General features: G+C 35.4%; 1 protein-coding gene across 7 annotated transcripts in view; it reads left to right on the top strand.

Annotated features, from left to right (window-relative positions):
* Window positions 1-27,169, top strand: part of DYNC2H1 (dynein cytoplasmic 2 heavy chain 1) — a 413,209-nt gene that overhangs the window by 82,756 nt on the left and 303,284 nt on the right. For all 7 annotated transcript variants that reach the window (XM_072611238.1, XM_072611237.1, XM_072611242.1 and 4 more), the window contains 12 exons: window positions 617-744; window positions 2,374-2,523; window positions 7,099-7,304; window positions 7,886-8,041; window positions 8,127-8,241; window positions 8,729-8,899; window positions 10,839-11,221; window positions 11,535-11,667; window positions 11,789-11,906; window positions 12,397-12,509; window positions 15,395-15,514; window positions 19,659-19,809. In XM_072611238.1, coding sequence (XP_072467339.1) covers window positions 617-744; window positions 2,374-2,523; window positions 7,099-7,304; window positions 7,886-8,041; window positions 8,127-8,241; window positions 8,729-8,899; window positions 10,839-11,221; window positions 11,535-11,667; window positions 11,789-11,906; window positions 12,397-12,509; window positions 15,395-15,514; window positions 19,659-19,809 — 1,944 coding nt within the window. The remainder of the gene's footprint in view (window positions 1-616; window positions 745-2,373; window positions 2,524-7,098; window positions 7,305-7,885; window positions 8,042-8,126; window positions 8,242-8,728; window positions 8,900-10,838; window positions 11,222-11,534; window positions 11,668-11,788; window positions 11,907-12,396; window positions 12,510-15,394; window positions 15,515-19,658; window positions 19,810-27,169) is intronic.

The raw sequence follows: 27,169 nt of genomic DNA, 5'->3' as shown, positions 1-27,169 counted from the left end.
GATATAATTAAAAGCCAAGATTTAACTGGAAAGAGCCATATAGATTGTTTAAAAATTATTCCAGAATTTAAGTTCATCAAAGAATTAATTTCTAATCTGAAAGAGAAAATATTAATATGTTATGCATAAGTTTATGAAAGTTAGGACTTTTTTGTTGCAATCTTGAGTAAAGTCATGCTCATATTCCATGGTTCAGTTCCTAACTTTTACTGAAGAGGTTAGTTAAGATTGATGGAACATAGCCCTTGTCTTTTGTTATTAAAGTCTGTTTTAAGTTTTATTGAAATTTTCAGCATTTTTTTGAATTATTTAAAATTCTTTGTTATTTGAACTTATATCTTGGTTTTTATTTAATTCAAATAAAAAATCAACAAGCACTTATTATATTTTCCTTTCAATAACTAAGTTATTAAACAACCAAAATATTATGTCATTTCTGAAAAATAATTTCTTTAATTATGCCTCTTTGAAATATTGATAGATGAGAGAGTATATGATGGTTTTTAAAGTAATGTATTTCATATAGCTTTATTATTGTCAGATAGTTAACATAATTAGCTGAATTCAGGCTTTGTGAGTTACTAGCATTTCTACTATGTATCTTTCATTCACTCAGCTCATTTACATGAAATTGATTCATTTGTCACTGATGCTATGGAAGTATTAACAGTTATGCCTCAAACTGTGGATGAAATAGGTAATGCAAACTTGCAATACAGTAAGCTACAAGAAAGGAAGCCAGAGGTAAGCATCTTTCCATGAGATTTCCTATTAAAAATATGAAGTTATTTATTAGAGATATTCAGATAAATTATTTTTATTTAACATTTTATGTTGGTTACAGAAGAAAATAACAAATGATACTATTTTAATGTCCTTTGTTAACCTTAGAGTGCTTTATAAAAATTAATAATAATTGATGATCATTAGTGCTATTATTGGCATTATGTATCTTATTGTTTATTATATTCATGCTATATTTCTATTACTAGATGACTTTCTGGGTTACAAAGTTAATAACATTAAAGACATTTGGATCATTTCATTCTTGGTTCTCTTTAGTCCTTCATTAAACAGGATTTTGAAACTCAGATAACTGATTCTAGAAAAGTTATAGACAGAAGCAGTCTCTGTTGGGAATATTAACTCCTTTTCCTGGAAGGCCTAGCCTCCCCCTATTTTCAGCACCAGTAAGAAGTACATGTTGCTTTTAACAGTCTTTTGCTTTTTGTGGAAAGTGCTTAATAGGGTCAGGATAGTTTGCTGTGGCAACCCAGAGCACTGGAAAAGGGGCTGTATTTTGGAGCTAGAGTCTTAAGGTTGAATCCTTAGCTCTGCCACTAGCTACCCTTTAAGTTGGCCAAGTCACTTCTCTTCTCTCATCCTCAGTTTCCTCATCTGTCAAACGAGGGCACTAGACTAGATGGCCTCCAAAAATAGCATTATCACAGATTAAAAAAGATGAAATGATCTGTCATCTATTGTTGGTCTAACTATAGTCATAGATAAAGTAAGGGTAAATGAGAGATCTTATTATGGTCTATTTATGCCCCCAATCATTATTTGTACAGCATTCTTCTGTTTTCATCCTCTTATATGTATTCTTTTTTATGGTAAATATCTTAGCATGTGAATTTTGGGAAGGTAACTGACATAAAATTCTTCAAAGTGTCCATTTTAAGCCCTAGTTCAGATCAAGTTCTAGAACAGGGACCATATAGAATCATTTTTACTTCAAAGAACTGTAAGTTATAACTTATAATAACCGTTTAAGTTATTTTAACCAATTAATATTATAACTTACCTATACATGTACCTGATAGAATACATTACCATTCAAATCAATCAGCAAGCATGTATTGTGCCTGACCTTGTGCTAGGAACATAGACATGAGTGAAATAGTTTTTGCCCTTAGGGGACTAATATTCTAAAGAAAGAGAAAGCATGGACATATATAAGTATAAACAGTAAATTCAGGTAACTTTTTTGAGGGAAACAAGCAAATAACTACTGGTGGAATTAGGAAAGTCTTAAATAGGAGATGATTTTGAGCTGACCTTTCAAGAAAACTAGGGATTCTCAGAGTGAGAGATGGAGTATTGTGTATATGAGGAGCAGGAATAATTGCAGTTTTACTGTTGGAGGGTGCTTAAGAGTTTAATTTGCATTTAGATATAATAGTAACTCTTAAAACAAAAATGAAGGGAGAATGAAAGTTTAAAATTTTTTAAAGATTTTTTCTCCTTAAAGTATCTTACATTAAATAAGGATGACACTTGATGCTTTTGAACTAACCATTGTTATTTAATAGATCAACTATTATGATTATTATAGCTGATTAATTTTATCATATATGTTTTTTCCACATTTAGATTTTGCCTTTATTTCAAAAAGCTGAAGATAAAAATAGACTTTTACGAACTGTGGCTGGTGGAGGCTTAGAAACAATTAGTAATCTGAGAGCTAAGTGGGATAAGTTTGAATTAATGATGGAAAGTCATCAACTTATGATTAAAGATCAGGTAAGGAGTCTTATCAAAGTGAAATTTGAATTTTTCTCACTTAATTTGAAAAATCCATTGAGCTTAGTTTTCTCTTAATTTCAATTCAACTGTATTAGTATTTTGATCCCAGGTGACTGACTGACTGATCAACATCTCAAAGAGACTTTGAACTTCTTTACTGACATATAAATACGTCTTAAACCTTTAACATAATGTTTCTCCTACCTCCAGAGCAGCTCTCCTAAATGATCTGAACAGACTTCCTTAACCTTGTCCAGTTGATGAGAGATCCCTAGCCCACTGTTCTAATGCCTTTTGATTGTCTCAGGAATGATGTTCATATTGTCCCCTGACCACATAGAAAGTAAAACCTTTGTTAACTCAAGTCTCTGCGTACATAAGGACACATACAGCAACTTCAGCAATGATGAAAATGAGATAAAGTGCATATATAGATAGTAATAGAGGCCAGAGCCATGAAGTAGTTGAGGTACCTGTACTGCAAGAAATCAATAGCCTGGAATAGACCGGCTAGGACCAGTGGAGCAAAGGCTTTCATTCCTACCCATTACCTTCTTAACAAAATCTTGCTAATTCTTCTGTTCCCAACAGCAGTCATCTATTGGCTGTTTTCCCAAAGGTTCTACTGTCAGATATTAGCAGAAAATTTTAGGGATATACATCATCTAATTGCATCTAAAAGATACTCCTTCCTGTTACTTCCCACCAGTCACCTGGTGCAAATACTTCCAGTAAGCTTTTTTTTTTTTTTTTTAATTTTTTTTTTAATTTTTTATTTTTTTTATTAAACTTTTAACATTTATTTTCACACATTTTTGGGTTACAAATTTTCTCCCCTTTTTTCCCCTCCCCCCCCCCAGATCCAAGCTTTCTAATTGCCCCTGTGACCTATCTTCTCTCTCCTCTATCCTCCCTCCCTGCCCTTGTCTCCGTCTTCTCTTTTGTCCTGTAGGGCCAGATAGCTTTCTTGACCCCTTAACCTGTATTTCTTGTTACCCGGTGGTAATAACATTACATTTGGTCCTAACACTTTGAGTTCCAACTTCTTTGGCTCCCTCCCTCTCTACCCCTTCCCCTTGGAAGACAGGCAGTTCAATATAGGCCATATCTGTTTAGTTTTGCAAATGATTTCCATACTAGTTGTGTTGTATAGGACTAACTATATTTCCCTCCATCCTGTCCTGTCCCCCATTACTTCTATTTTCTTATGGTCCTTTCCCTCCCCATGAGTGTCGACCTCGTATTGCATTCTCCTCCCCATGCCCTCCCCTCTATCCTCCCCCCCATCCTACTTGTGCCCCTGTCCCCCACTCTCCTGTATTATGAGATAGGTTTTCCTATCAAAATGAGTGTGCATTATATTCTTTCCTTTAGTGGATTGTGATGAGAGTAGACCTCATGTTTTTCTCTTGCCTCCCCTCTTTATCCCACCACTAATAAGTCTTTTGCTTGCCTCTTTTATAAGAGATAATTTGCCCCATATAACTTCTTCCTTTCTCCTCCCAATATTTCTCTCTCACTGCTTGATTTAATTTTTTTTTTTTTTAGTATGTGATCCCATCCTCTTCAATTCACTCTGTGCACTCTGTCTCTATGTATGTGTGCGTGTGTGCATGTGTGTGTGTGTGTGTGTACTCCCACCCAGTGCCCAGATACTGAAATGTTTCAACAGTTATAAATATTGTCTTTCCATATAGGAATGTAAACAGTTGAACTTTAGTAAGTCCCTTATGATTTCTCTTTGCTGTTCGCCTTTTCATGGTTCTCTTCATTCTTGTGTTAGAAAGTCAAATTTTCTTTCCAGTTCTGGTCTTTTCATCAGGAAAATTTGAAAGTCTTCTATTTCATTGAAAGACCATTTTTTTTCCTGAAGTATTATACTCAGTTTTGCTGGGTAGGTGATTCTTGGCTTCAGTCCTATTTCCTTTGACTTCTGGAATATCCTATTCCATTCCCTTCTGTCCCTCAATGTAGAAGGTGCCAGATCTTGTACTATCCTGATTGTATTTCCACAATACTTGAATTGTTTCTTTCTAGCTGCTTGCAATATTTTCTCTTTCACCTGGGAATTCTGGAATTTGGCCACAATGCTCCTAGGAGTTTCTCTTTTTGGATCTCTTTCATGCGGTGTTCTGCGGATTCCTTGAATATTTATTTTGCCTTCTGGTTCTAGAATCTCAGGGCAGTTTTCCTTGATAATTTCATGGAAGATGATGTCTAGGCTCTTCTTTTGATCATGGTTTTCAGGTAGTCCCAGAATTTTTACATTGTCTCTCCTGATTCTATTTTCTAGGTCAGTTGTTTTTCCAATAAGATATTTCACCTTATCTTCCATTTTTCGAATCTGCGCGGTATGTTCTGAGATATCTGTCTTTCTCGAAAAGTCCAAAGCTTCCATCTGTACCATTCCAGATTTGAGAGATCTATTTTCTTCAGTAAGCTTTTGAATCTCCTTTTCCATTTGGTTAATTCTGCTTTTGAAAGCATTCTTCTCCTCATTGGCCCCTTGCACCTCCCTTGCCAGCTGAGTTAGGCTAGTTCTCAGGGTGCCAATTTCTTCAAGATTTTTTTGGTTCTCCTTTAGCAGGGAGCTGATCTGTTTTTCATGCTTCTCCCTCATCCCTCTCATTTCCCTTTCCAGTCTTTCCTCCACCTCTCTAACTTGATTTTCAAAATTCCTCTTGAGCTCTTCCACGGCCCGAGCCCATTGGGTGGGCTGGGACACAGAATCCTCGATTTCTGTGTCTTTGCCTGATGGCAAGCATTGTTCCTCCCCATCAGAAAGGAGGGGAGGAAGTGTTTTTTTCTCTGCGATAAAGTACCCTTCAATAGTTTTATTTCTTTTCCCTTTTCTTGGCATATTCTCCACCTAGTGGCCTGAACTCTGAATGTTCTCCTCACACCCACCTCGCCTCCTACTCCTCCCAGCCAGCGTTTGGGAGGACTGAGATTCAAATGCTGCTTCCCGCCTTAGGGCTTTTGGCGGGGGCAGGGCTGTTATTCAGTGTTAAATTAAGTTCAGGTGGTCAGGGGCAGGGCCGCCTCTCTGGCTCAATTCCCTCAGGCGGTTTATGCACAGACCTTCCACAATGGATCCAGGCTCCCGTCCGCTTGGGGATCCGCCATCCGCAGCCACCTCTCAGTCCCCACCTCCCGGGGGGCCCTGAGCCATGGGGGCACCTCACTCCCCTCTCAACCCGCCAAAGAGACTCTCTCACCTACCCCCGTCAGTCACCTGTTGGTGGGGGGGGCCCGTGCCGCTGCTGAAGATCCCGCCTCTGGAGCCCTCTTAGGACTGTGCCTCTCAGAGCCGCGGCCGCCGCCGCAGGTCCCGGCTGGGCTCCATGTCTGCAGCGCGAGGGACCTTTTGCGAGAGGTTTGCAGGTCCCTCTGTGGGTGGGGGGACCCGCGTGGCCGCTGGAGATCCCGTCTCGCAGCCCTCTCGGATCTGCTTCCCACGTTGTCGCTGCCGCGGTAGGGCTGCTCTCTGCTTCTCGCCCCGGCGCCCAGTCCACGGTGCGAAGGACCCCCCGCGAGAGGTTTGCAGGTCTCTCCGGAACAGAAATCTCCCTCGCTCCAATATTCCGTGGTCTCTGGGTGCAGAATTCGCCCTGGATTAGTCCCCTCTGCCGTTCTGTGTTTTGTGGGTTAGGAGCTATGTGTATGTGCGTCTTTCTACTTCGCCATCTTGGCTCCGCCCCAGCTTTTTTTTTTTTTTACAAAAATTGTGCAGTCTAGGGATGAAGTTCTTAGTGTCATTACAACTGAGGGCAATTTTTCAACTTGAAAATTTCAATGGGAAAAATTTAAATTTTGAAATCATGACTAACCTCTGCTAAACAAATGTACCATATGATTTTCCTTTCTTTCTCAATCATACCAAAAATATAGCTGCTTAAGAGATAAACACTCTAATAATTCTACTCCTTATTAAATGTATTCATTCAAATGTTTATTTAACACAAATATGTGCAAAGCACTAAACTAGATGCTATTAAATTTTATTTTCAGTAGTGGTGCTCATTTTAATCCTGCAAATCTGAGTATTATAGTCATGCATCATGTTTCCATTTTAAATTAGTTTATTCAGTCAGTTATGCAACAGAAATCTTAAAATTTCTGTGACTTCTTTGATAAAGATTATTTTTGCTTTGGTGTAAATTGTACTCCATGTTTTAGGATATTATTTTCCATGATTTACTATGGCCAAAAGTATTATTTCCCTCTTGTTCAGCATTCTGTTATTGATCCTGTCCACTTAGCTAGTTTGGTTCTCAGATAACTGATATTTTGGGATTGGGACCATACCCAGAGGTTTTCCAGCATAGTTGGGACCCATTAATTGACATAATAAAAATCAACAGGAAAAATGTTAAGTAAGCTGGCATTAGTGTTTCCTCAGCTATGAATTAAACAACAAAAAAATCTCTTTAATAGATTGTATGAAAGTAATATGATAATTTTTCTAAAATGTAAAAAGACACACATACAATAGAGAATTCTGGTTTTTACAGTAACACTGTTTTCAGAAGCTAGCTTTCTAAATTCCTTTTAACTACATTGTCTTCCTAGATTGAAGTGATGAAAGGAAATGTGAAGTCTCGTCTTCAGGTTTACCTTCAAGAACTGGAAAAATTTAAAGCTCGTTGGGATCAGCTGAAACCCAGTGATGATGTTATTGAAACAGGCCAACAGGGTGCTCTTGAGAGAAGTGCAAAGTCAATAAAGGAGAAAAAAGCAGAATTTGATGATCTTGAAAACATACGGAAAAAACTAGTGTATGTTGATTTCTTTTTTTTTTAAAGTTACAAGCTTATTTCAAATATTTAGAAAGTGACCCATTCTTTTGTTTCCTTTATAAAATTAGGACATTTAAATTAATGTCCAAAATAACTTCATAACACAATGTTCAAGTTCCAGTCGTATTAGCGAGATAGATTGAGTTTTAAAGTTACAGCTACACAGGTACATAAAACAGTACAAAATTACTTTGTTCGAGACTATATGGAAGTTTCAGCACCATAGTATTTTTCTTCTTTGATTAAATAATCATGTAACAAATAGGCGTATTTACTCCACAAAGCAGCACTTTGAGTCCATAAATTTTCACAGACCTAAATTATTTTAGTATCTTTAATCTACTTCCAAACTCATTAGCAACAAAATTTCTTTTGATTACTGTCTTGGTGAAAAGTGTTAATGAAATTCAAGTCTTTGTTAGTACTGCCTATATGAAGTATTTAAGCAGTTATGATTTTGAGCAGTTGTTTCTTTCTCAGAAGATGAATACAGTCAAGTAAATTTGTATTACCATAGTCTTAATTTTTATTCTAATAGTATTTGTGTCTGTTTTCTCTAGTGATGACTGCCATCACTTTGGGATAGATGAACCCAACTTTGCCATGGCGTATAGCATCTCCAAAGACATTGAGACTTGTGCACAACTTTGGTCACTTTATGAAGAATTTCATCAGGGATTTCAGGAAAAGGCTGTTGAGGACTGGATTACTTTTAGGTTTGATTTTTGTAAATATTTAAAATGTTATTGCTGTGGTTATTATAGTTTTTGTGATGTCCATTAAAATATGTAATATTTATAGGAACAAGACCTATATTTTTGAGGAATTCTTGATGAGTTGGCATGACAGATTGAGAAAAGTAGAAGAGCATTCAGTAATGACAGTCAAATTACAATCAGAAGTTGACAAATATAAAGTAAGTTATTCTGTAAATTGTTTTCATTTTTATTGGGAAAAATTTGTAGTTTATTTTTCCTTTGTACTAAAATAGCCTAAGTCTTCTGGTCCAAGTTAGTTACCTATCTTTCAAGTAAGACTACATATTTCTCTTGTTCTGTGATCAATAAATGATTATAGAAATGTAATAATAGTGTTATCTTATTTTCCTTGTTAGCAACTTTGAGGAAAATAATTAGCTACAAGTCATTGTCAATGTCAGCAAACTAGGAATAAAATGTTGAATATATCAGGTTTCACCCTGAGATCAAATTCTGTAATAAAAGTAAGAGGTTATTAAAACTCTTACTTTAAGGAAAATTAATTTCTTGCTATAATAATTTCATAGTTAAAAACTTTCAGTTAGAAGTTTTTTATTTCATACTTATTAAGAAAAAATTACAATTTTGATAGCAATAAAAATGAAAAATAATTACATTTTCCTGTGTGTATTGTTTTTTTTTCAGATGGTAGTTCCTGTTCTGAAATATGTTAGAGGAGAGCATCTTTCTCCAGATCACTGGCTTGACCTTTTCCGTCTGCTTGGCCTTCCTAGGGGCACTAGTTTAGAGAAATTATTATTCGGAGATCTTCTCAGAGTAGCTGAAACAATTGTGGCCAAAGCTTCAGAACTTAAAGTATGAATACCTTTTAAAATATTCAATCGCTGTATAATTTTAAAGCATAAATATGTATACATATACTCTCAAACAGAAATATATGTATGTATTTGTATATAATGTATGAATGTATATATGTATATATCTGTATGTGTGTATGTATAGTTGAGAGTCATTTTGGTGTAGTGGATAGAGAACTGGCATTAGGGTCAGGAAAACTTGGGTGATTCAAATTCTGATTTTGACATATATTTCTGTGTGAATCTAGAGAAGACCCTTTACCTCTCAGTGCTCTCAGGCTACTCTTTGAGACTGATATGTGTGTGTACATATGTATATATACCTATGTGTACACGCAAATAGATGTGTGTGCACACATATACACATAGTCTCAATGTACACATATTACATATATGCATACACACATATATGTGTATGTATAACTGTGTGTATACACATACATGCACACACATATAAATTAAAGGTGGTAAGGGAGAGAAAGATCATGGATCCAGAGCTAGAAGGGAACTCAGTGACCGTTAAATCTAGTTTCTTCATTTTACATTTGAGGATACAGAGGTTAAGTAACTTCATGTAGTTTCTAAGAATTAGAAATGGGATTTGAATCAAGGTCCTTTGACTCTTGAACTTGTGTTCTTTTCGCTATACTATATTGCCTCAGATATATCTGTCACTGTATCTATATCTGAATCTGTTTCCATACTAGTATATAATTTATTATTAGATATAGTTACTGAACTAAACTAAGTTTTAGATATTTTCCTATTTTAAAATTTTATGCTTATTTTTTCAAGTTGACTTACAGAGAATATTCTTATTTCAAACTTTGCCACTAATAAATTTGAAATTGACTTACATTGTCTTTGGGTACATAGTAGGAATCATCACATGGCCAAGATTACCTTAATTGGTAATTTAATACACTCAGTCAATTAACAGACATGTGTAAAGCATCTACTATGTGCACTGTGCTAGGTGCTAGAAATACAAAATGAGTTCTTGACATCAAGGACCGTGCATTCTATCAGGGGAGACTTCAAGTGTATAAATAATTTATAAAATATATGAGGTGAGTTTTTGAGGAGTGAATGCAAGCAGCTGAAGGAATCAGAAGACTGTTCTTAGAGAAGCTGGTGTGTGCTTTGAGCTTGGAAAAAAACTAGGTATTATGTGCTGTGGAAGGTGAAAAGAGAGTACGTTTCTTGCATAGAGTGCAAAGGGACCATGAAAGAAAATGGAGCATTTTTTTATGAGTCCTAAGAAGGCTGGTTTCACTGGACCAAGGATGCATGAAGAAGAGTAAACTCTAAGGATGAAAGCTAGATGGATGCCAGGCTGTGAAGGACTTATGTTGACAAATTAAGAAGTCCGTATTTGATCCTAGAAGAAATAGGAACCCACTGGAGTTTACTGAGTGGGAGTGACATTCTCAGACCTATGCTTTAGGACAATCCTTTTGTCAGCTGTGTGGAAGATGTACTAGAAAGGAAAGGGATATAACACCCCTTAGATGAGACTTTCTTGTGTCACAGCTGATTCAAATGCATTTTTTCTTAAAATATACTTCTGTGCTTTGAAAAGATCCACAGTTTCATTAATGTAGATATTCTCTCTGCTGGTACAAGTTGCAGCCAAGACACTTTTCGTAGCCATTGGTAAAAAATTCCTCATTTGATTACCATCCTCTTGGAGACAAGTTCTTTAACTTTCTCTCAGCTGTTATTGAGTGATAGACACATAGTCTTCCCCTGGGTTTATACTTGAAGCCATTCTAGATGCTTAAGAGCTAATAAGTTTTCAGTGGCATAACTCAGGGTTATCTCCATGTGACAGGCATTGAAGTATAACTTTTAACTGAAGTTTTTTGAAACATATGTATTATTTCATTGTAATTAAATGTTGTTATTTCATGTTTATATTTGTGTTGTTTAAACAGGATTTGAATAGCCGAGCACAAGGTGAAGTTACGATAAGAGAAGCTTTACGTGAGCTTGATCTCTGGGGAGTTGGGGCAGTATTTACCTTAATAGATTATGAAGACAGCCAAAACAGAAACCTCAAGTTGATTAAAGACTGGAAAGATATAGTTAACCAGGTTGGAGATAATCGTTGTCTTCTTCAGTCCCTAAAGGACTCTCCATATTACAAAGGATTTGAAGATAAAGTATCAATTTGGGAAAGAAAACTTGCAGAATTAGATGAGTATCTGCAAAATTTAAATCAGATTCAAAGAAAATGGGTGTATTTGGAACCAATTTTTGGTCGTGGAGCTTTACCTAAAGAACAGTCACGTTTCAACAGAGTTGATGAGGATTTCAGGTCAGTATAATCAGATGACTTTAATGTTTTATTGATGTTTAATCAGTTGCTTTGTGCAGCATATTACAGATATAAATATCATGGGGTATACCATCGAATATAAATTAAACATTTTATGAAGTTATTTTAGTAATAGTAATATAATAATAGTAATAGTTATTAGAAGCATAGCATATCTTTGATTTTGTTGTATACTTTTAAAAAAAAAAAAATCTAACCTCAAGTTATTTGGTATAATTAGTTTATACCCAGGCCAGAAACAAAGTAGCAATGATATATATGGAAATTATGTCTTACATTTTTACCCCAACAGGTCAATCATGACAGATATCAGAAAAGATAGTAGAGTTACATCATTGACTACTCGTGCAGGAATCAGGAACGCTCTGATTACTATACTTGATCAGCTGCAGAGATGCCAAAAATCGCTAAATGAATTTTTGGAGGCAAGACTTTTTAAACATTTGGAATAATTATTTTATGTGATGTTTTATGTGATGTTATGTTTATGTGATGTTATGTTATGAATTTATCTTAAAAGTCCATTCACTCATTTATTTTTATTAGGAAAAGCGTTCAGCATTTCCAAGATTTTATTTTATTGGAGATGATGACTTATTAGAAATATTGGGCCAGTCTACTAACCCTGCTGTTATTCAGTCTCACCTAAAGAAGCTGTTTGCTGGTAGGATAATGTGGAAAGTGTTGCATGCTTCAAATTAGTACTCTTAAGTTGATTTAATTACGTAATATGTTTTAATAAAGAACGATTAATGATGCATGATTTACTTTTCTAAAAAGGCATACTTTTGGCCAAGAAATACACACAAACATATTTAAGAGTTAAAATAGTTTTTTTTATCTCAAGAATAACCTGAGTAGCAGCAGCATTTTGTAATAAGTTTTAAGCTGTAAAGAAAGGGGAAATTTTTTGTGCAACTAAATTTATTACATCTAAGAAAATATTTATTGATTGATAAATACTTTTTGGTTGGTTGATACACCAACATGTAATAGAATGCTTCCTCAACATTGTGTTCTTGGTAATGATATTCCTTAAAAAGTGAAAATTTTTGGCTTATTAAAGCATTATTTGTGTCTATGTGGTATTGTGTAACATTAGTTGACAAGGAGGTCTTCAGTATCATGTTAAGTTTATTGTTTTCATCTTTTAGGTATTAACAGTGTGTGTTTTGATGAGGACTGTAAGTACATAACTGCAATGAAATCTTTAGAGGGAGAAGTGGTACCTTTTAAAAACAGAATTCTTCTCTCAAATGATGTTGAGGTAAGGAATATTTATAAATGTGTAATCAAAAATTGACATTTAAATAAATTTCCTCACATTTTACGAAGTGTAGATTTGGCAGTTATTTTGGACAGATAATTTATTCATTTTTGCTATGTTACTTTTAAATTAAAGATATTTTGGTTTTTATAAGGAAAAACAATTGTAGATATGAGAAAGTGAATGTATATTTTGGTATTTATATCCCCTTATCTTGAGAATCAGTCCCTTGAATGGCCTTAAATTGTCTTATTTCCAGTATGAATTTATTTTTTAAAATGCTTTTTCAGGTCTAGCCTCTATTTCTGACTTCCTTTTCTTAAGTATCATTTCCATTTCTTCAGATTTCCATAAAATTTTTGAAAATGGTCTTTTTATGTGTAAAGAACATTCTTAATAAAAACCTGAAAGGGAGCATATGGGCTTTTGCAGGTGATTGTCACCTGACTCACCGTACCTGCCAGCATCCTATTTTCCTCTCCACTACAAAAGCGCTTCCTTTCATATCTCTTTTATGTGAGAAAATTTTCCCCATTCTTCTTCTCCTTTCCCTTTTCCTACTGCATCCTTCTTTCTCACCTCTTCAGTTTTTCGGATAATCTCAACACAATCCACTCAAACCTGTGCCATTTGTCTATGTAGACTTCTTACTGCCTTATCAAAGAGGACTTGCATGTATCATTTTCCCATATAGGAATGTAAACATTTTAACTTGATTGAATTGCTCATGGTTACTCTTTCTTGTTTACCTTTATATGCTTTTCTTGAATTTTATGCTTGAATGTCAGATTTTGTTTGTTTTTTTTTCATCAAGAATGCTTGAAAGTGCTCTATTTCATTTAAATGTTTAGCTTTTCCCTGAAGGATTATGTTCACTTTTGCTGGGTAGGTTATTTTTGGTTGTAATTCTAGATCTTTTGCTTTCTGGAATATCAGATTCCAAACCCTCTACTCCTTTTATATGGAAGCTGCTAAATCTTGTGTTATCCTTACTGTGTCTCCACAATATTTGAATTGTTTCTTTCTGGATACTTGAAGTACTTGCTCCTTGACTTGGGAGTTATGGAATTTGGCTCTAATATTCGTGGGAGATTTCCATTTCAGGAAATGATCAATGGATTATTTTAATTTTTATTTTACCCTCTGGATTTAAGGTGTTGGGGTAGTTTTTGAAATATGATATGTAGGCCTTTTTTTTTTAATCATGTCTTATATGTAGTTCAGTAAATCTTAATTATCTTTTCTAGATATATTGTCCAGTTCATTGTTTTTCCAGTGAGACATTTCAAATTTTCTGCTATTTTTTCATTCTTTTTAATTTGTTTTATTGTCTCTTGATGTTTCATGAAAACATTAGCTTCTAGTTGCCTAACTATTTTTTTAAGGAATTATTTTGTATAGTGAATTTTTGTACCTTTTTTTCTTTTGGACGAATGCTGTTCTTTTCTTAAGTGGGTTTTTGTACCTCCTTTTCCATTTACTCTATTCTGCTTTATAAAGAATTCTTTTCTTCAGTGAATTTTTGTGTCAGTAAATTCTGTTTTTTAAAATGTCATTTTCTTTAATATTTTTGGACCTTTTTTCCACCAAGACAATGTTCTTTTCATAATTTTCTCCCATCACTCTCTTTTCCCAATTTTTCCTCCACCACTCTTACCTCTGTCTTTAACTCTTTCAGAAATTCTTGTTGAGCTTGTGTCCCATTAGCATTTTTTCAAGGGCTTCTTGCTGCTTTCACATTCTTTTCTTCTTCTGAGTTTATGTTTTGATCTTCCTTGCCACCTTAGCAACTTTTTATGGTCAAGTTCTTTTTTTCTTGTTTGCTCATTTTTTCCAGCCTGTTTGTTAAGTGTCCCAAGCTTGAGGCTTTCTTTCTGTTGCTGTTTTCACAGCTCATCCTAGGAGTCCAAAAGTTTTGTTGCTTCCAAGGTGGTGTCAGCTGAGGAGAGGTATGATCCTGCTCTTCCAGTCTGAGCTCTGGTCTTTACGTAGGAAGGGCCCCTTCTTCCTTCCTTTCACACGTGCTGGTGCTCATCTTTGCCTTGGTACTTGCTCCTTTGTGACTGACCAGAAGTGCTCCTCTGTGCCCTGGAACTGTGACTCAGAATTGTATTTGAATAGTAGAGTTGTCAATCAGTGCCACTGTACCCATTGCCAGCAAAGGGTCCCCTATAATCTTTTTATGAGCAGTTATATGACCCCTTTACTATGTCTGGGCTGAGAATTCTGAAATGCTGCTGCTGTTGCCAACACTGTTGCAGCTACCTCTAGGCCCTCTCTGCTGGTGCTGGTGCCATGCTTCAGGACTAGCCCTTACCCTGGTATCTCAGACCTCTCTTGCCAATCTCCAAAATTGTCTTAGGCTAGAAAAATGTCTCACTTTGAACTTTTGTTGGCTTTCTGTTCCAAAATTTGATTTGAGGAGTAGAAAGTTGTTTAGAAGAGAAAGTTGGGAGAGTTCAGCTGGATTGTTGCCTGTTCTCTATCATCTTGGCCCCTGGAATGCTAGTCTTAGAATATGTAAAACCTAGGTTAAAGTCTTTTCCCTGACATCTGTTAGTTGTGCCCATGCCCACATTGATAGTTATGGTATCCTGTAAGTGCCTCCAGAACTGGTTAAGACAGTAAGTTAAGATTTCCTCATCTGCATCTGTGGAAGAAATTTACGCTTGAGAAGTTCCTTATGCCATGGCCCAATATAAACAAAAATACCAATAAAAATCACAAGTTTATAATGCAAAAATATGTGTATGTACATGTTTTTATGGCTTAGAAAAGTTACCAAATGAAATCAAATGGCAAAATAAAATCAAGTTCTTTTATAAAGTACTTAATAAATGAATTGTATTTTTATTGCGAATTTTATTTCCCAATTTTCTAATAAGATTTGGCTGAATGGTTTGGCCATGGAAATGAAGGAGACTCTGAAGCAGTTGTTGATTGAATGTGTTACTACTGGACGAAGTTCTCAAGGTGCAATTGACCCATCCCTCTTTCCTTCCCAGGTAAGGTTGATTCTGAAGTGGTATAAGGAGCCATTGTGATGTTTGGGTTTGGGAGGTTATAGTTATGTCAATGCCACTAACTTGCTGCATAACCTTAACCATACTTGGTTTTAGTGCCCTTTTTTCTGAGACAGTAGTACTAGATGATCTATAAGATTCCTTTCCATTTAAAAATTGTACAATACTAAGTTACTAGACCCCTCTGGATATTAATTCATCATCTGAAAAGTATAAAGGTACATGATCTTCAATTTCTCTTCCAAATTTAAAATTTCATGGTTATCAGTGATAAGATCTTGTCAATAATTCTTGAAGTTCATTTAAGGTGTACTTCAAATATTGTTGCCTCAACCAGTGTAATTTTGTAATAATGTTAGTAATTCACTGTAAGCAAACTCCCCCTCATGTTGCGAAACCACATGGCAAATTCCATTGTCTAATTTCCTGAGACTGTGCCAAATTTGAACATTCATTAATAACTTCAGTTATTGTTGATTACTAGATTCAAAACTTAAAAAATACCAAAACTATCAGTTAGAAGCATGCAGAGTCTTTGGATTGCTTGGGCAAGTTCTTAACTTCTCTCTGTCAAATAGGGATAATAGCTCCTTATTTCATGGGCTGAAGATCCAATGAGATAATACTTTTAAAGTGCTGTGAAAATATTAGCTCTTTACTGAACTTGCCAGTGGAAAGCCCTGGGGCTGTTCTCCGTCACGGGACTTGCAACTTGGTCTTGCTATCATTGCCTGCTGCTGCCGCCTAAAAAATGAAGATCTCTCTTACAGAAATACTTATGGCTGAAGCTCTTCAGAGATCTGACGGTTCTGCATTAGAGTTGTGAAAAATCACAGTTATTTTTAAGGCCTTAAAGTAGTTTACTAATAAATTCAATGTCTCAGTCTTAGCCAGATATGAATAGCATTCAAGGTAAGATGACTCAGCTGCTTTTGCAACAGGAAGAAAAAGAGAAAAATAGAAAAAAAATTAAGTAGAATTCATGAGTTGTTGGCCCTCCATCACTGGGCTTACACTAAATTCTGGAAGATCAAAGTCACTTTCCTATTGATTACTGTAGTTCAACTTTTTAAGGTGTTGCTTACAGAGTAACTGGTCCCTGAACTCTTATATTCTTCCCGTTTCTGGATATTGCTAGGCAATTTAGCTCACTCATTAAGTTTTGGCAGTCTTTTCTAACTCCTGGGGCTCTTTCATGCATATCTGCTATTTTAAGGTTTCATTTTCTGGATTTTGGTTATTTAGGAACATGGCCAGCATTTATAACATTGCCTAATGTCCTGTTTTTCCAGAACCAGTTAGTGATGTTAGTATGATATGTGTATCTTTCTTTCAGAATGAAAAATTCAGTTGCCATTTGAAGATGCTTGAGATAGTCATATCTCATAATATATAATTATAAATAGGAAGCTTGCAACTTTTCTTTTGGATAATTATCTGCATTATCAGTGGGATCTCACAGGAGATCTCCCAGTGACCACATCCAGTGACTTTTTTCTCAGTATTCATTCTCTTTAATCCACCCTGTAATCTTTCACATCTTTGGACTTTTTGGTACTCTTGAAACTCTCTCTTCCTTCAGATTATATGACTCTGTACTTTCTTGGTTCTTCCCTGATAGCTCTCCTTTTCTGTTTCTGTTCTTAGTTCCTGTTTTTCTTACTGGACTCTAAAAAAGTTGTTTTCCTAAAGTTCTCTCTGTTGCTGCTTCTGTGATTTCAACAATAGTTGCTCACTTGTCCTTTTGTGAGCCCTGAGCCTGCATTTTCAACAGCTGCACATGCTTCTTTCCAGGTGTTGTGCTGGCAATTCAAGCTTTACATTTTCAAAACTAACTTTTCCCTTCTCCCCCTTTCCTGACTTGCTTATGTTTGTTAATACCTTTAGTTACCCAAGGTCACAGCTTTGGAGTAATCTTTACTGACTTTTTTCTTCCTTATCCCTTACATTGAATCAGTTACCAAGTTCTGTTGATGCTATGTATGCAGTGTATCTCCCATCTTTCCCTTACTTTCTATTTCTGCTTTTGCCACTGTAGTTCAGCTTCTGTTGGCATTACAACTGGATTTTTGTATTGACTTTCTAATTCTTTTTTAACCTCTATTCTCATTCCCCTCCAAACCTTTGGATATTACATTATTGTTAAGTAGTCAACTTGGATAATATTGTATCTATTTAAACTTCTTTCATTGGTTCTCCATGTGACAGAATGAAGTCCCAACTCTTTATATGGAATGCAAAGGCTTGTACCATCTGGTTTTAGTTTTATCTCTAGCTTTCTTTCTTATTACTTCATTTTATATATCTTAGATGGGAGGCAGCATGACATAGTGGACATAGCTGGTCTTTGTATCAGGAAGAATCTGAGTTCAAGTCTCACCTCTGACATCTATTGACTGTGTGACCCTGTCAAGTCACTTAAATTTTAATGCATCACAGATCAGGTATTTTATCTGTATTGGTTGAGAGAGTTTCCTCTAAGGGAGATCCCTTTAGTAATGAAATCTTAGGCCTGATTCAAAAATCTCTACCAAAAGGTCATACACATTAGCCAGCCTTGCTGTTGCTACTATTTCTTGAACTTTTTCAGTTTTCTTCCCTTGGTTTCTTTGTTCGTTATATTTACTCTGAAATTACTTTCCTTTACCTCTGCCTGTTGAAATTATTTCCATATTTTAGTACTCAGCTAAAATGTCATCTCTTCCATGAATTCTTCCCTGATTCTGACCAGCCAAAAATAACCTCTGTCTTCCCTCTGTCCCCTTAACAGTTTCTATCATTCCTAAGGTACTTATCTTTCCATACATTATACAATTATGTGTGCCTATATTTTACTTTTACTGCATTATAAGCTTCGGTATATCACAGACTGTCTGGTTTATCTTTTTACCCCTTTAAATGCTTAGCACAGTGACTTACATGCATTGGGCACTCAGTAAACCATGAATTAAAAGTCATAATTTCTTATTTTTTGTGAAGTAGAAAATTAAGGAAACTGTATGTGATATGATTCAGTGCAAATCTTTTATCTAGTAACTAACATGAAATTAGAAGCTAATTTAACTTAACAAACATCTACTACGTATATGGCGCTGTACTAGGATACAATGGGTATGATTATATTTGGGGTTAACTCTGGTAGCTCGAAGTTCGTTCTTTTTTCCACTGTTTTTGTTTGTTTGTTTGTTGTTGTTGTTGGTAGGCTGGAGTGGAAGCATTAGTTTTACCTTAGCCTAATATTATGTTCATAGATAATTTTAATTTACCTATGTAAATCATTGTCCTTTCATTCTTTCATCAGTTTTTGGAGAGAAGACCAAAATAATGAAATGAGGAAGAACATATTTGAAAAAATTATTTAAACCCATCATATTGGATAATAAAACTTTACCTAACTATAAGAGAACATTATTATTTACTAGCTAAAGATTCTGTCTATGTGAATTAATCACTTACACTTCAATATTTTAATGCATAGTAGTTGCTAAAAATTTTTTATTGAATTCAATTGAATTGGATCAAATAAACTGATTAGAGATTGAATTTTATTATCACATCTACTAATAAGTAACTTGATTGTCATAATAGTTAATACTAATTGACCATGTAAACATCATAACCTAAATGTATTAAATTAAATTGGTGGATAAATGTTAATATTTTGTGTGAATTTAGTTAATTCGTAAGAAAATCTCTCCAGACTTTCCTCCTTTTTACAAATAGGACATTGTAGTTTTGTTTAAGTGCAGTGAAGGCAGCTAGGGAGTGCAGTGGATAGAATTCTTGATTTGGGTGTTAGGAAGGCCTGAGTGCAAATCCTTCCTCAGACACTAACTAGCTATAAAGCTGGTCATTTTAATCTCTCAATGCCTCAGTTTCTTCATGTGTAAAATGAGTATAATAGCACCTATCTCCAAAAGTTGTTGTGAAGAGAAAATGGAATAATATTTGTAAAGTGCTTTGCAAATCTTATGAGTACTATAAAAATATTAGTGATGATGGTGATGATTGTTATTATCTGTGAAAATCTGGGTTTTGTATTCTTAAGTTTTCATAATACCTGCTAGTGAATTATAGGACCAGATTTTAGCTCATATTTATTGTTTGTTTTGTCTTTATTTAATAGATCCTGTGCTTAGCAGAGCAGATTCAGTTCACTGAAGATGTAGAAAATGCTATACAAGATCATAGTCTTCATCAGATCGAGTTAGAGCTTATGGCTAAGCTAGAGCATTATACCAACATAGATACCAGCTCTGAAGACCCTTCAAATACAGGTATTTTTGGTGTTTCATGATGGAAATATATCTATGAAACTTAAAAGTACACTTATATTAAAATGCCTTTAAAACAAAGGCATATAATTGTCCTTCTTTGATATGAAGAAAAATATATATCTAAACTGAAGAGGTAACATTAGTTCTAAGGAGGAAACAGTAGACAATAAGTGATAAGTGCAGAGAAAAAGCAAGGATGCCTTCGTCCTCACTTTTATTTGATTTAATATTAGAGAGGGACATAATAAAATTCCCAAATATTTCATTGACACTTTAGTACCTGAGGGAATTTATGATCTTTTCAATGTGGATACTTGCTTTACCAGCGTAGATTATAGCCTATCCATATGTCTTCATCCTCATGCATTTCTTGCCCATGTTTTTTGAGCATGCATGTTTTCAGAGCATGCATGTTTTCAATGCATGCACCTAACGTATTAGACGTGTTTCTCTAGTTTTGTTTATATTTTGTGGATCCTAGGAGATCATGACTGTCTGATTATCATTCTTCATTCCCACCATATGACCTGCCTGACTCCTTTTCCAGTTATGTTTCCTTAGTGATGTCCTAACTGTAGCCTGCAGGTCAAATCTGGCCTGCTGCCTCTCTTTGTATAACCTGAGATAAGAATGGTTTTTGCATTTTTAAATACAATAAAATATTCACAAATGTAAAAACCATTTTTAGTTTGTGAGGCATACAGAAATAGATTTGGGGAAGGATGAGGTGCATTTGGTCAGTGGATCATAGTTTGCTGACCATTCATAGATCATCATTGGAAATAAGCGTCAACATGCTTGTACACATTATTCTTCTCTCTGTTGTTCTTTTGGTAATTTGTCACTTTAATTTCTTGGAGATTATGGTATTTTAATATTTGTAATTATACAACATTTCCGGGAGGACACTTGTATTGAAAATATTGGATTTTGTGCCCTGGGAAAAGCTTGAAATCATTAAAAAGAATGCTTAGTTTTCCAAGTATAATCTAACCTATATTATTCTTTCTCTCCAGTTCTGGGCTCGACTCAGTGTACACCCATATGGCTCATTTCAAATATATGTACTAATGTGCTAACTCAGGGGAACAGTTGCCCAACCACATACATATACACATATTCATATTATATATATGTACATACATCCACACATCCACACACAGATATGGCATTTTCATCTCTAGTTTTTTCCTATGGACTATTCCTTTCTGGATTATAACAGATATGTTTATATATACATATTCATGTATATATGGATTATAATACTTTATATAATGTGACTTCACAGAGAATAAATGACATAGCCTGCCTAATCAATTGTTATATGTTCATTGAGAATATCTTTGCTAAGTAGGTAGAACATTTTCATGAAGATTTTATGAAAATGAAAAGTTGTCATATAGTAGGGAGTATAAATGGGCTCTTATTAAACTTTGCTTTTTGTTGGTTATTGTCCATAATTTGTTCCATTCCTTTGGCATCTTTTGCTTCCTGCACATCTTTAAAGTGCCTCCTTAGTGCTTTCAAGATTGTTCCAGTTTGCATTTTCTTAATGTGGACATGCTGTGGTCTCACTGCTTTTCCTTGTTTTTCTCAATAACATTTGGCTGCTTTTTTCAGTATGGTGAAAACTGAAGTATTAGAGACTAGATATTGTGGTGCCTTAGTTGCTCATGATGAGAATAGACTGCTTTGCAAACACTGACATATATTTATGGTAATATAACTTATTTGTGTCTCATGGCCACCTTTCCATAGACTCGTTTCTCATTTTTCCATGCCTTTTTCCTTCTGTTTACTTTGCTGCTTATAATCTTCTACTGTTATCCTCCAATGTATTTTGCGATTGAATTTTTATTCTAACAGTATTTCCTTTGACTGAAATCGTTTAGCATGGTGTCTATCATGTAGTAACTGCTTAAGAAGTACTGGTTGACTGATTGACTAGTCTTCTACTTTTTTCTTACGGACCTTGTGTGAGGACTTTGGAGAAAATAGTGCTAATAGCTAGGAACTTGTGAACTTATCCTCATGGGCAAGAGCGGTAGTGATCCTTCTGCTTTTAACCTGTTTGAAAATTAAGACTAGTATGAATGGAACTCAACTGCAAATGGTATAAGAAGAGTGGAAAAGTGTTGGGAGATGCAATTTATTATAGTCTCTCAGAGGGTGGAACAAAATTGAACAAGCAAGATGAATTTAGGCAGTTGAAAGCTTCTAATGAACTCTTTTCCAGTAACAGAGAGGTAGCTGAAATTTTTTAAAATTTACATTTTATTTTATTTTCAGTTCTGGACTCTGTTTCTCCCATTTCACCTCTCCTACTCCTTGAGAAGGCAAGAGAAAATAAAACCTGTTTGAAAGATGGTCAGGCAAAAGAAATCCCCCATTAACCATATCTTAAAGGGGGGAAAATATTTTAATTGGCACTCTGATGGCTGACTATCAACTCTTTCTGTAGATGACATGTTTCATCATGAGCCCTTTGGAATTATGACTGATCATTGTGATAATTAGAGTTCCTAGTCTTTCAAAGTTGTTTATCTTTGCAGTATTGTATAAATTGTTGCCCTGGTTCCACTCACTTTACTCTGTATCAGTTCATACAAGTCTTTTGAGGTTTTTCTGAAACCATAGCTTTCCTCATTTCTTATAGCCCAATAGCATTCCATCACCTAACTTGTTCAACCAGTACTCAATTGATAGATATTCCTTTAGTTTCCAATTCTTTTCCACAATGAAAAGACCTGCTATAAATATTTTTGTACATATACATTGTTTTCCTCTTTGATCTCTTTGAATGGCATTTAAACCTCGAAGCAGTTGGTTGGTTGGTTGTTGTCCTTCGTTCTCAAAGAGGACCAAAATGACATCACAAGTGAAGTTTCAATGTATGCAGCTATGGCTAATCAGACCAATACAAGCTCGAAATGCTCTATCACAGATTGGGCATAGATAGTCTGTGTGAATATTTGGGGTGGTTATTCCAAATTTGTGCATCCTATGTTTCCTTTGTGCTGTCTCAATTCTGCTTTGCTCATAGAGCACAGCACCCTTTCTGATGTGGGCATGCCATGCTGAATGGTCCTGTGCCAGTGTCTTCCATATCGCACAGTCAAATGCAAAGTTCTTGAGAGAGACCTTGAAAGTGTCCTTGTATTTCTTCTTCTGACCACCGTGTGATCACTTGTCCCATGCGAGTTCTCCATAAAATAGTCTTTTTGGCAAGTGTACATTTTGCATTTGAGCAACGTTGCCAGCTCATTGGAGTTGTGCTCTCTTAAATATGGTTTGAATGCTTGGCAGTTTAGTTTGAGCAAGGACCTCAGTGTCTGGTACCTTATCCTACCAAATGATTTTCAGAATTTTCCTAAGACATTTCAAGTGGAAATGATTCCGTTTTCTGGCATGGCGCTGGTAGACTGTCCATGTTTCAGAGGCATACAACAATGAAGTCAGCACAGTGGCTCTGTAGACCTTCAGTTTGGTAGTCAGTCTAATACCTCTTCTCTCCCAAACTTTTCTTCGGAGCCTCTCAAACACTGAACTAGCTCTGGCAATGCGTGTGTCGACCTCATTGTCAATATGTACATCCCTGGAAAGTACACTACCAAGGTAAGTGAACTGATTCATAGCATTCAAAAGTTCTCTATTTGTTGTAACCAGTGATTCCACATATGGATGGTGTGGTGGTGGCTGATGAAGTACCTGTGTTTTCTTGGTGTTAATTATTAGGCCAAAATTAGCACAGGCGGCAGAGAATTGATCCATACTTTGTTGCATCTCAGTTTCAGAGACTGCATTGAGTGCACAATCATCTGCAAACAGAAAATCATGCACCAGCACTCCCTCCACTCTTGGTGTTGGCTTGTAGCCTTTTCAGATAGAAGAACTTATGACCAGGACAGTAGTTGACTTTGATGCCATGTTCATCCTCATTAAAAGCATTGGGCAACATGGCTGAAAACATCATGCTAAAAAGCATGGGAGCAAGCACACAGCCCTCTTTCACTCCATTAGTGATTGGGAAGGCATGAGAGCATTGTCCACTATCCAGAACCTGGGCAAACATGCCATCTTGAAATTTACGTACAATACTGATGAACTTCTCTGGGCAACCAAATTCTGACATAATTTTCCATAAGCCCTCATGGCTAACAGTGTCAAAGGCCTTGGTCAGTTCTACAGATGTTGTATACAGACCTCTGTTCTGCTCCTGGCATTTTTCTTGGAGTTGTCGGACTGCTACCGTTTGCTAACACCATATCCACTGTTCCTTGGCCCTTTCTGAAGCCACAGTGGCTCTCAGGTACATGACCATCTTCCAGGTGAAGTTTCAGCCTATTAAGGAGGCCTCTAGCAAGAGTCTTGTCAGCAACGACTAAGATAGAGAGACCTCCCTGTGATTGTCGCGGAACAATTGATTCCCGTTACCTTTATAGAGATGGACAGGAGAGGCATCCTTGAACTCCTGGGGGATAGCCTACTCTTACCATATAACCTGGAATATTTCAGTCAGCTTTTGTATGAGCAATGGTCCCCCTACCTTGTAAATCTCAACTGGAATAGAATCAACACCAGGTGCTTTGCCACAGGAAAGGAGCCTAAGGGCTCTCAAAACCTCTTCTTCAGTTGGAAGTTTAGCTAAGGAAGGATTGATTTCAACCGGAGGTAAACAGTCAGTGACTTCAGCATTGATTGATGATGGTCTGTTGGAACACTATGGAGGTGTTCAGCCCATATCTTTAGGATCATGTCCTCAGTTGTGATGCATCATAGGTTTCTGTTCCATAAATAGCTTTCAGGGAATCATGAAAGTGCTTTGGCTTGTTACTATCAGCATAAAATTGAATTTCATCTGCCTTCTTACTCAGTCAGGAATCCTGCATCTTCTAAGCTTTGCTTGTACTTTACTTTTTATGAAATTAAATGCTGCCTTCTTAGAGGTGGATGAACTATCCTTCTGGCAAATCCTGTGGAGTTCTTGTTTTTCATTTTGCAGCTTCTGGATTTCCCCATCATTTTCATCAAACCAGTCTTGGTGTTTGTGAGTGTTCTGACCCAGATGACCAAATGCAGTGCTGTATACCAAATCCCTGAAAGCTGCCCACTCCTTTTCTGCTCCACTGTTGCCAACTGTGTGTTGGCTCAACTTTCCCACCAAGTTAGCAACAAACTATTCACACCTAGAGAAGTCAAGGGGCATGTATAGTTTAATAGCTTTTTGGACATAGTTCCAAATTTCTTTCTAGATTGAGTCAGCCATTGTATAGCTCTATCAATAGTACATTAATGCACCTGTTTTCTCACGGTCCCCTCAGTATTTATTATTTTCCTTTTTGGTCAAATTAACCAATTTGCTGGGTAAATAATAGTATCTCAGAGTTGTTTTAATTTGTATTTCTCTAATTAATATTTTCTTAAAGGATATTTTCATATGGCTATTGTAGCTTAGATTTTTCCTCTGAAAACTGCTTGCTTATATCCTTTGACTATTTATTAATCGGGGAATGATTTTTATTTTTATAAATTTGACTCTGTTCCCTAGATAGCTTAGAAAGAAGACCTTTTGTCATAAAACTTTGCTAAGCATTTTTTCCCAATTTCCTGCTTTTCTAATTTTAGCCAAACTAGTTTTTGTGCAAAAACTTTTGAATTTTATGTTATCAAAATTATTCATTTTACTTCCTGTGAATCTTTTTGTCTTTGTTTGGTCATAAATGCTTTTGTTATCAATGAATCTGAGAGGTAAATTTTTCTATGCTACTTTTGTTTATTTTATAACCCCCTATTCTTAAATAATGTACCCATTTGAAGCTTGTCTTGGTATACAGTATGAGATACTGATTTATACTTAATTTCTACAAGACTGCTTTTCCAGTTTTCCCATCAATTTTTGTTGAATAGTGAGTTCTTGTCCCAATAGCTCTGCTCACTCTTTCTCAGCTCTGCCCTTCCTGTTTCACCCCTTTGGCAGCTGTAGGGGGCCAAAGCTCAAAGCAAGTCACATGGGTCTATTATGAGTCAGGGAAGATCTTCAAATTCCCTTACCATTACAGTATTCATTAGGGATGTTGGTTTCTTTCTGTATTTTCACTGTCCCTGGCTTAGAAATCAAGACCATATTTATGTCATAGAAGGAATTTGGCAAGACCCTTTTTTTCATATTTTTTCTAACAGCTTATGTTTTGTGTTATGTATTATAGCTTATGTATTTTAATTAATAGCTGTTTAAATGTCTGGTAGAATTTTCTTGTACGTCCATCTGGTTCTGGATTTTTTTCCCACTTTGACTTGTTCAGTTCACTTGTAAATCCATCTTATCCTAGGGAGCTCGCTTGTGGCTTATTCAGTTTCTTTTTTTCTAGGATAAGGTTATTTAAATATTCTTTTAATTTGGACAATTTATATTAAAGATGATCAACTATGAAAGACTTAACTATTCTGATCAAGACAATGATCTGACAATTCCAAAGGAAAGACCCATTATGAATGATATCAAACTTTTAAAGAACAATTAATCACAGTATTATAGAAACTATTTGAAAAGATAGGTAAAGGAGGAGTACTACTAAATTCCTTTTGTGTCACAAATATGGCTTTGTTAAAAAAAAGCAGGAAGAGCAAAAACAGAGAAAGAAAACTATAGACCAATTTCCCTAATGGTTATCAGTGCAAAAATTTTAAATAAAATACTGGCAAGGAGATTGTAGAAATATATCACAGAGATCATACGTTATGACCCAGGTATGAAGGACTGGTTTAATATTAGGAAAACTATCAGCATAATTGACCATATCAGTAACAAAATCAACAAAAATGGTATGTTCAGTGCAATAGATGCAGAAAAATCTATTGACAAACAACACACATTTCTATTAAAAACACTAGAAAGTGTAGGAATTTTGAAATGATAAATAGCATTTATCTAAAACCAAGAGGAAGCATTATTTCTTATGGGGATAAACTTGAAGACTTTCTAGTAAGATTAGAGATGAAAGAAGGATGTCAATTATCACCACTGTTATAGAAATTGAAGGAATTAGAATAGGCAACGAGGAAACAAAACTCACTCTTTGCAGATGATATGATGGTAATACTTAGAGAAATCTAGAAAATCAACTACAAAACTAGGTGAAACAATTAACAACTTTAAGAGATTTATAGGATATAAAATAAACCCGCATAAATCATCAACTTCTCAGTATACTTCCAACAAAACCCAATAGGAAGAGAAAGAAAGAAATTCCTTTTAAAATAATTGTAGACAATATTAAATTCTTGGGGTCACATATGCCAAGAAAAACCCAGAAACTATATTAACACAAATACAAAAACACTGTCACACAAGTAAAGACAC

This window comes from Notamacropus eugenii, chromosome 5 (genome assembly GCF_028372415.1).
Source record: "Notamacropus eugenii isolate mMacEug1 chromosome 5, mMacEug1.pri_v2, whole genome shotgun sequence".
Taxonomy (NCBI): Eukaryota; Metazoa; Chordata; class Mammalia; order Diprotodontia; family Macropodidae; genus Notamacropus; species Notamacropus eugenii.
This window is presented reverse-complemented; position numbering and strand designations above follow the sequence as displayed.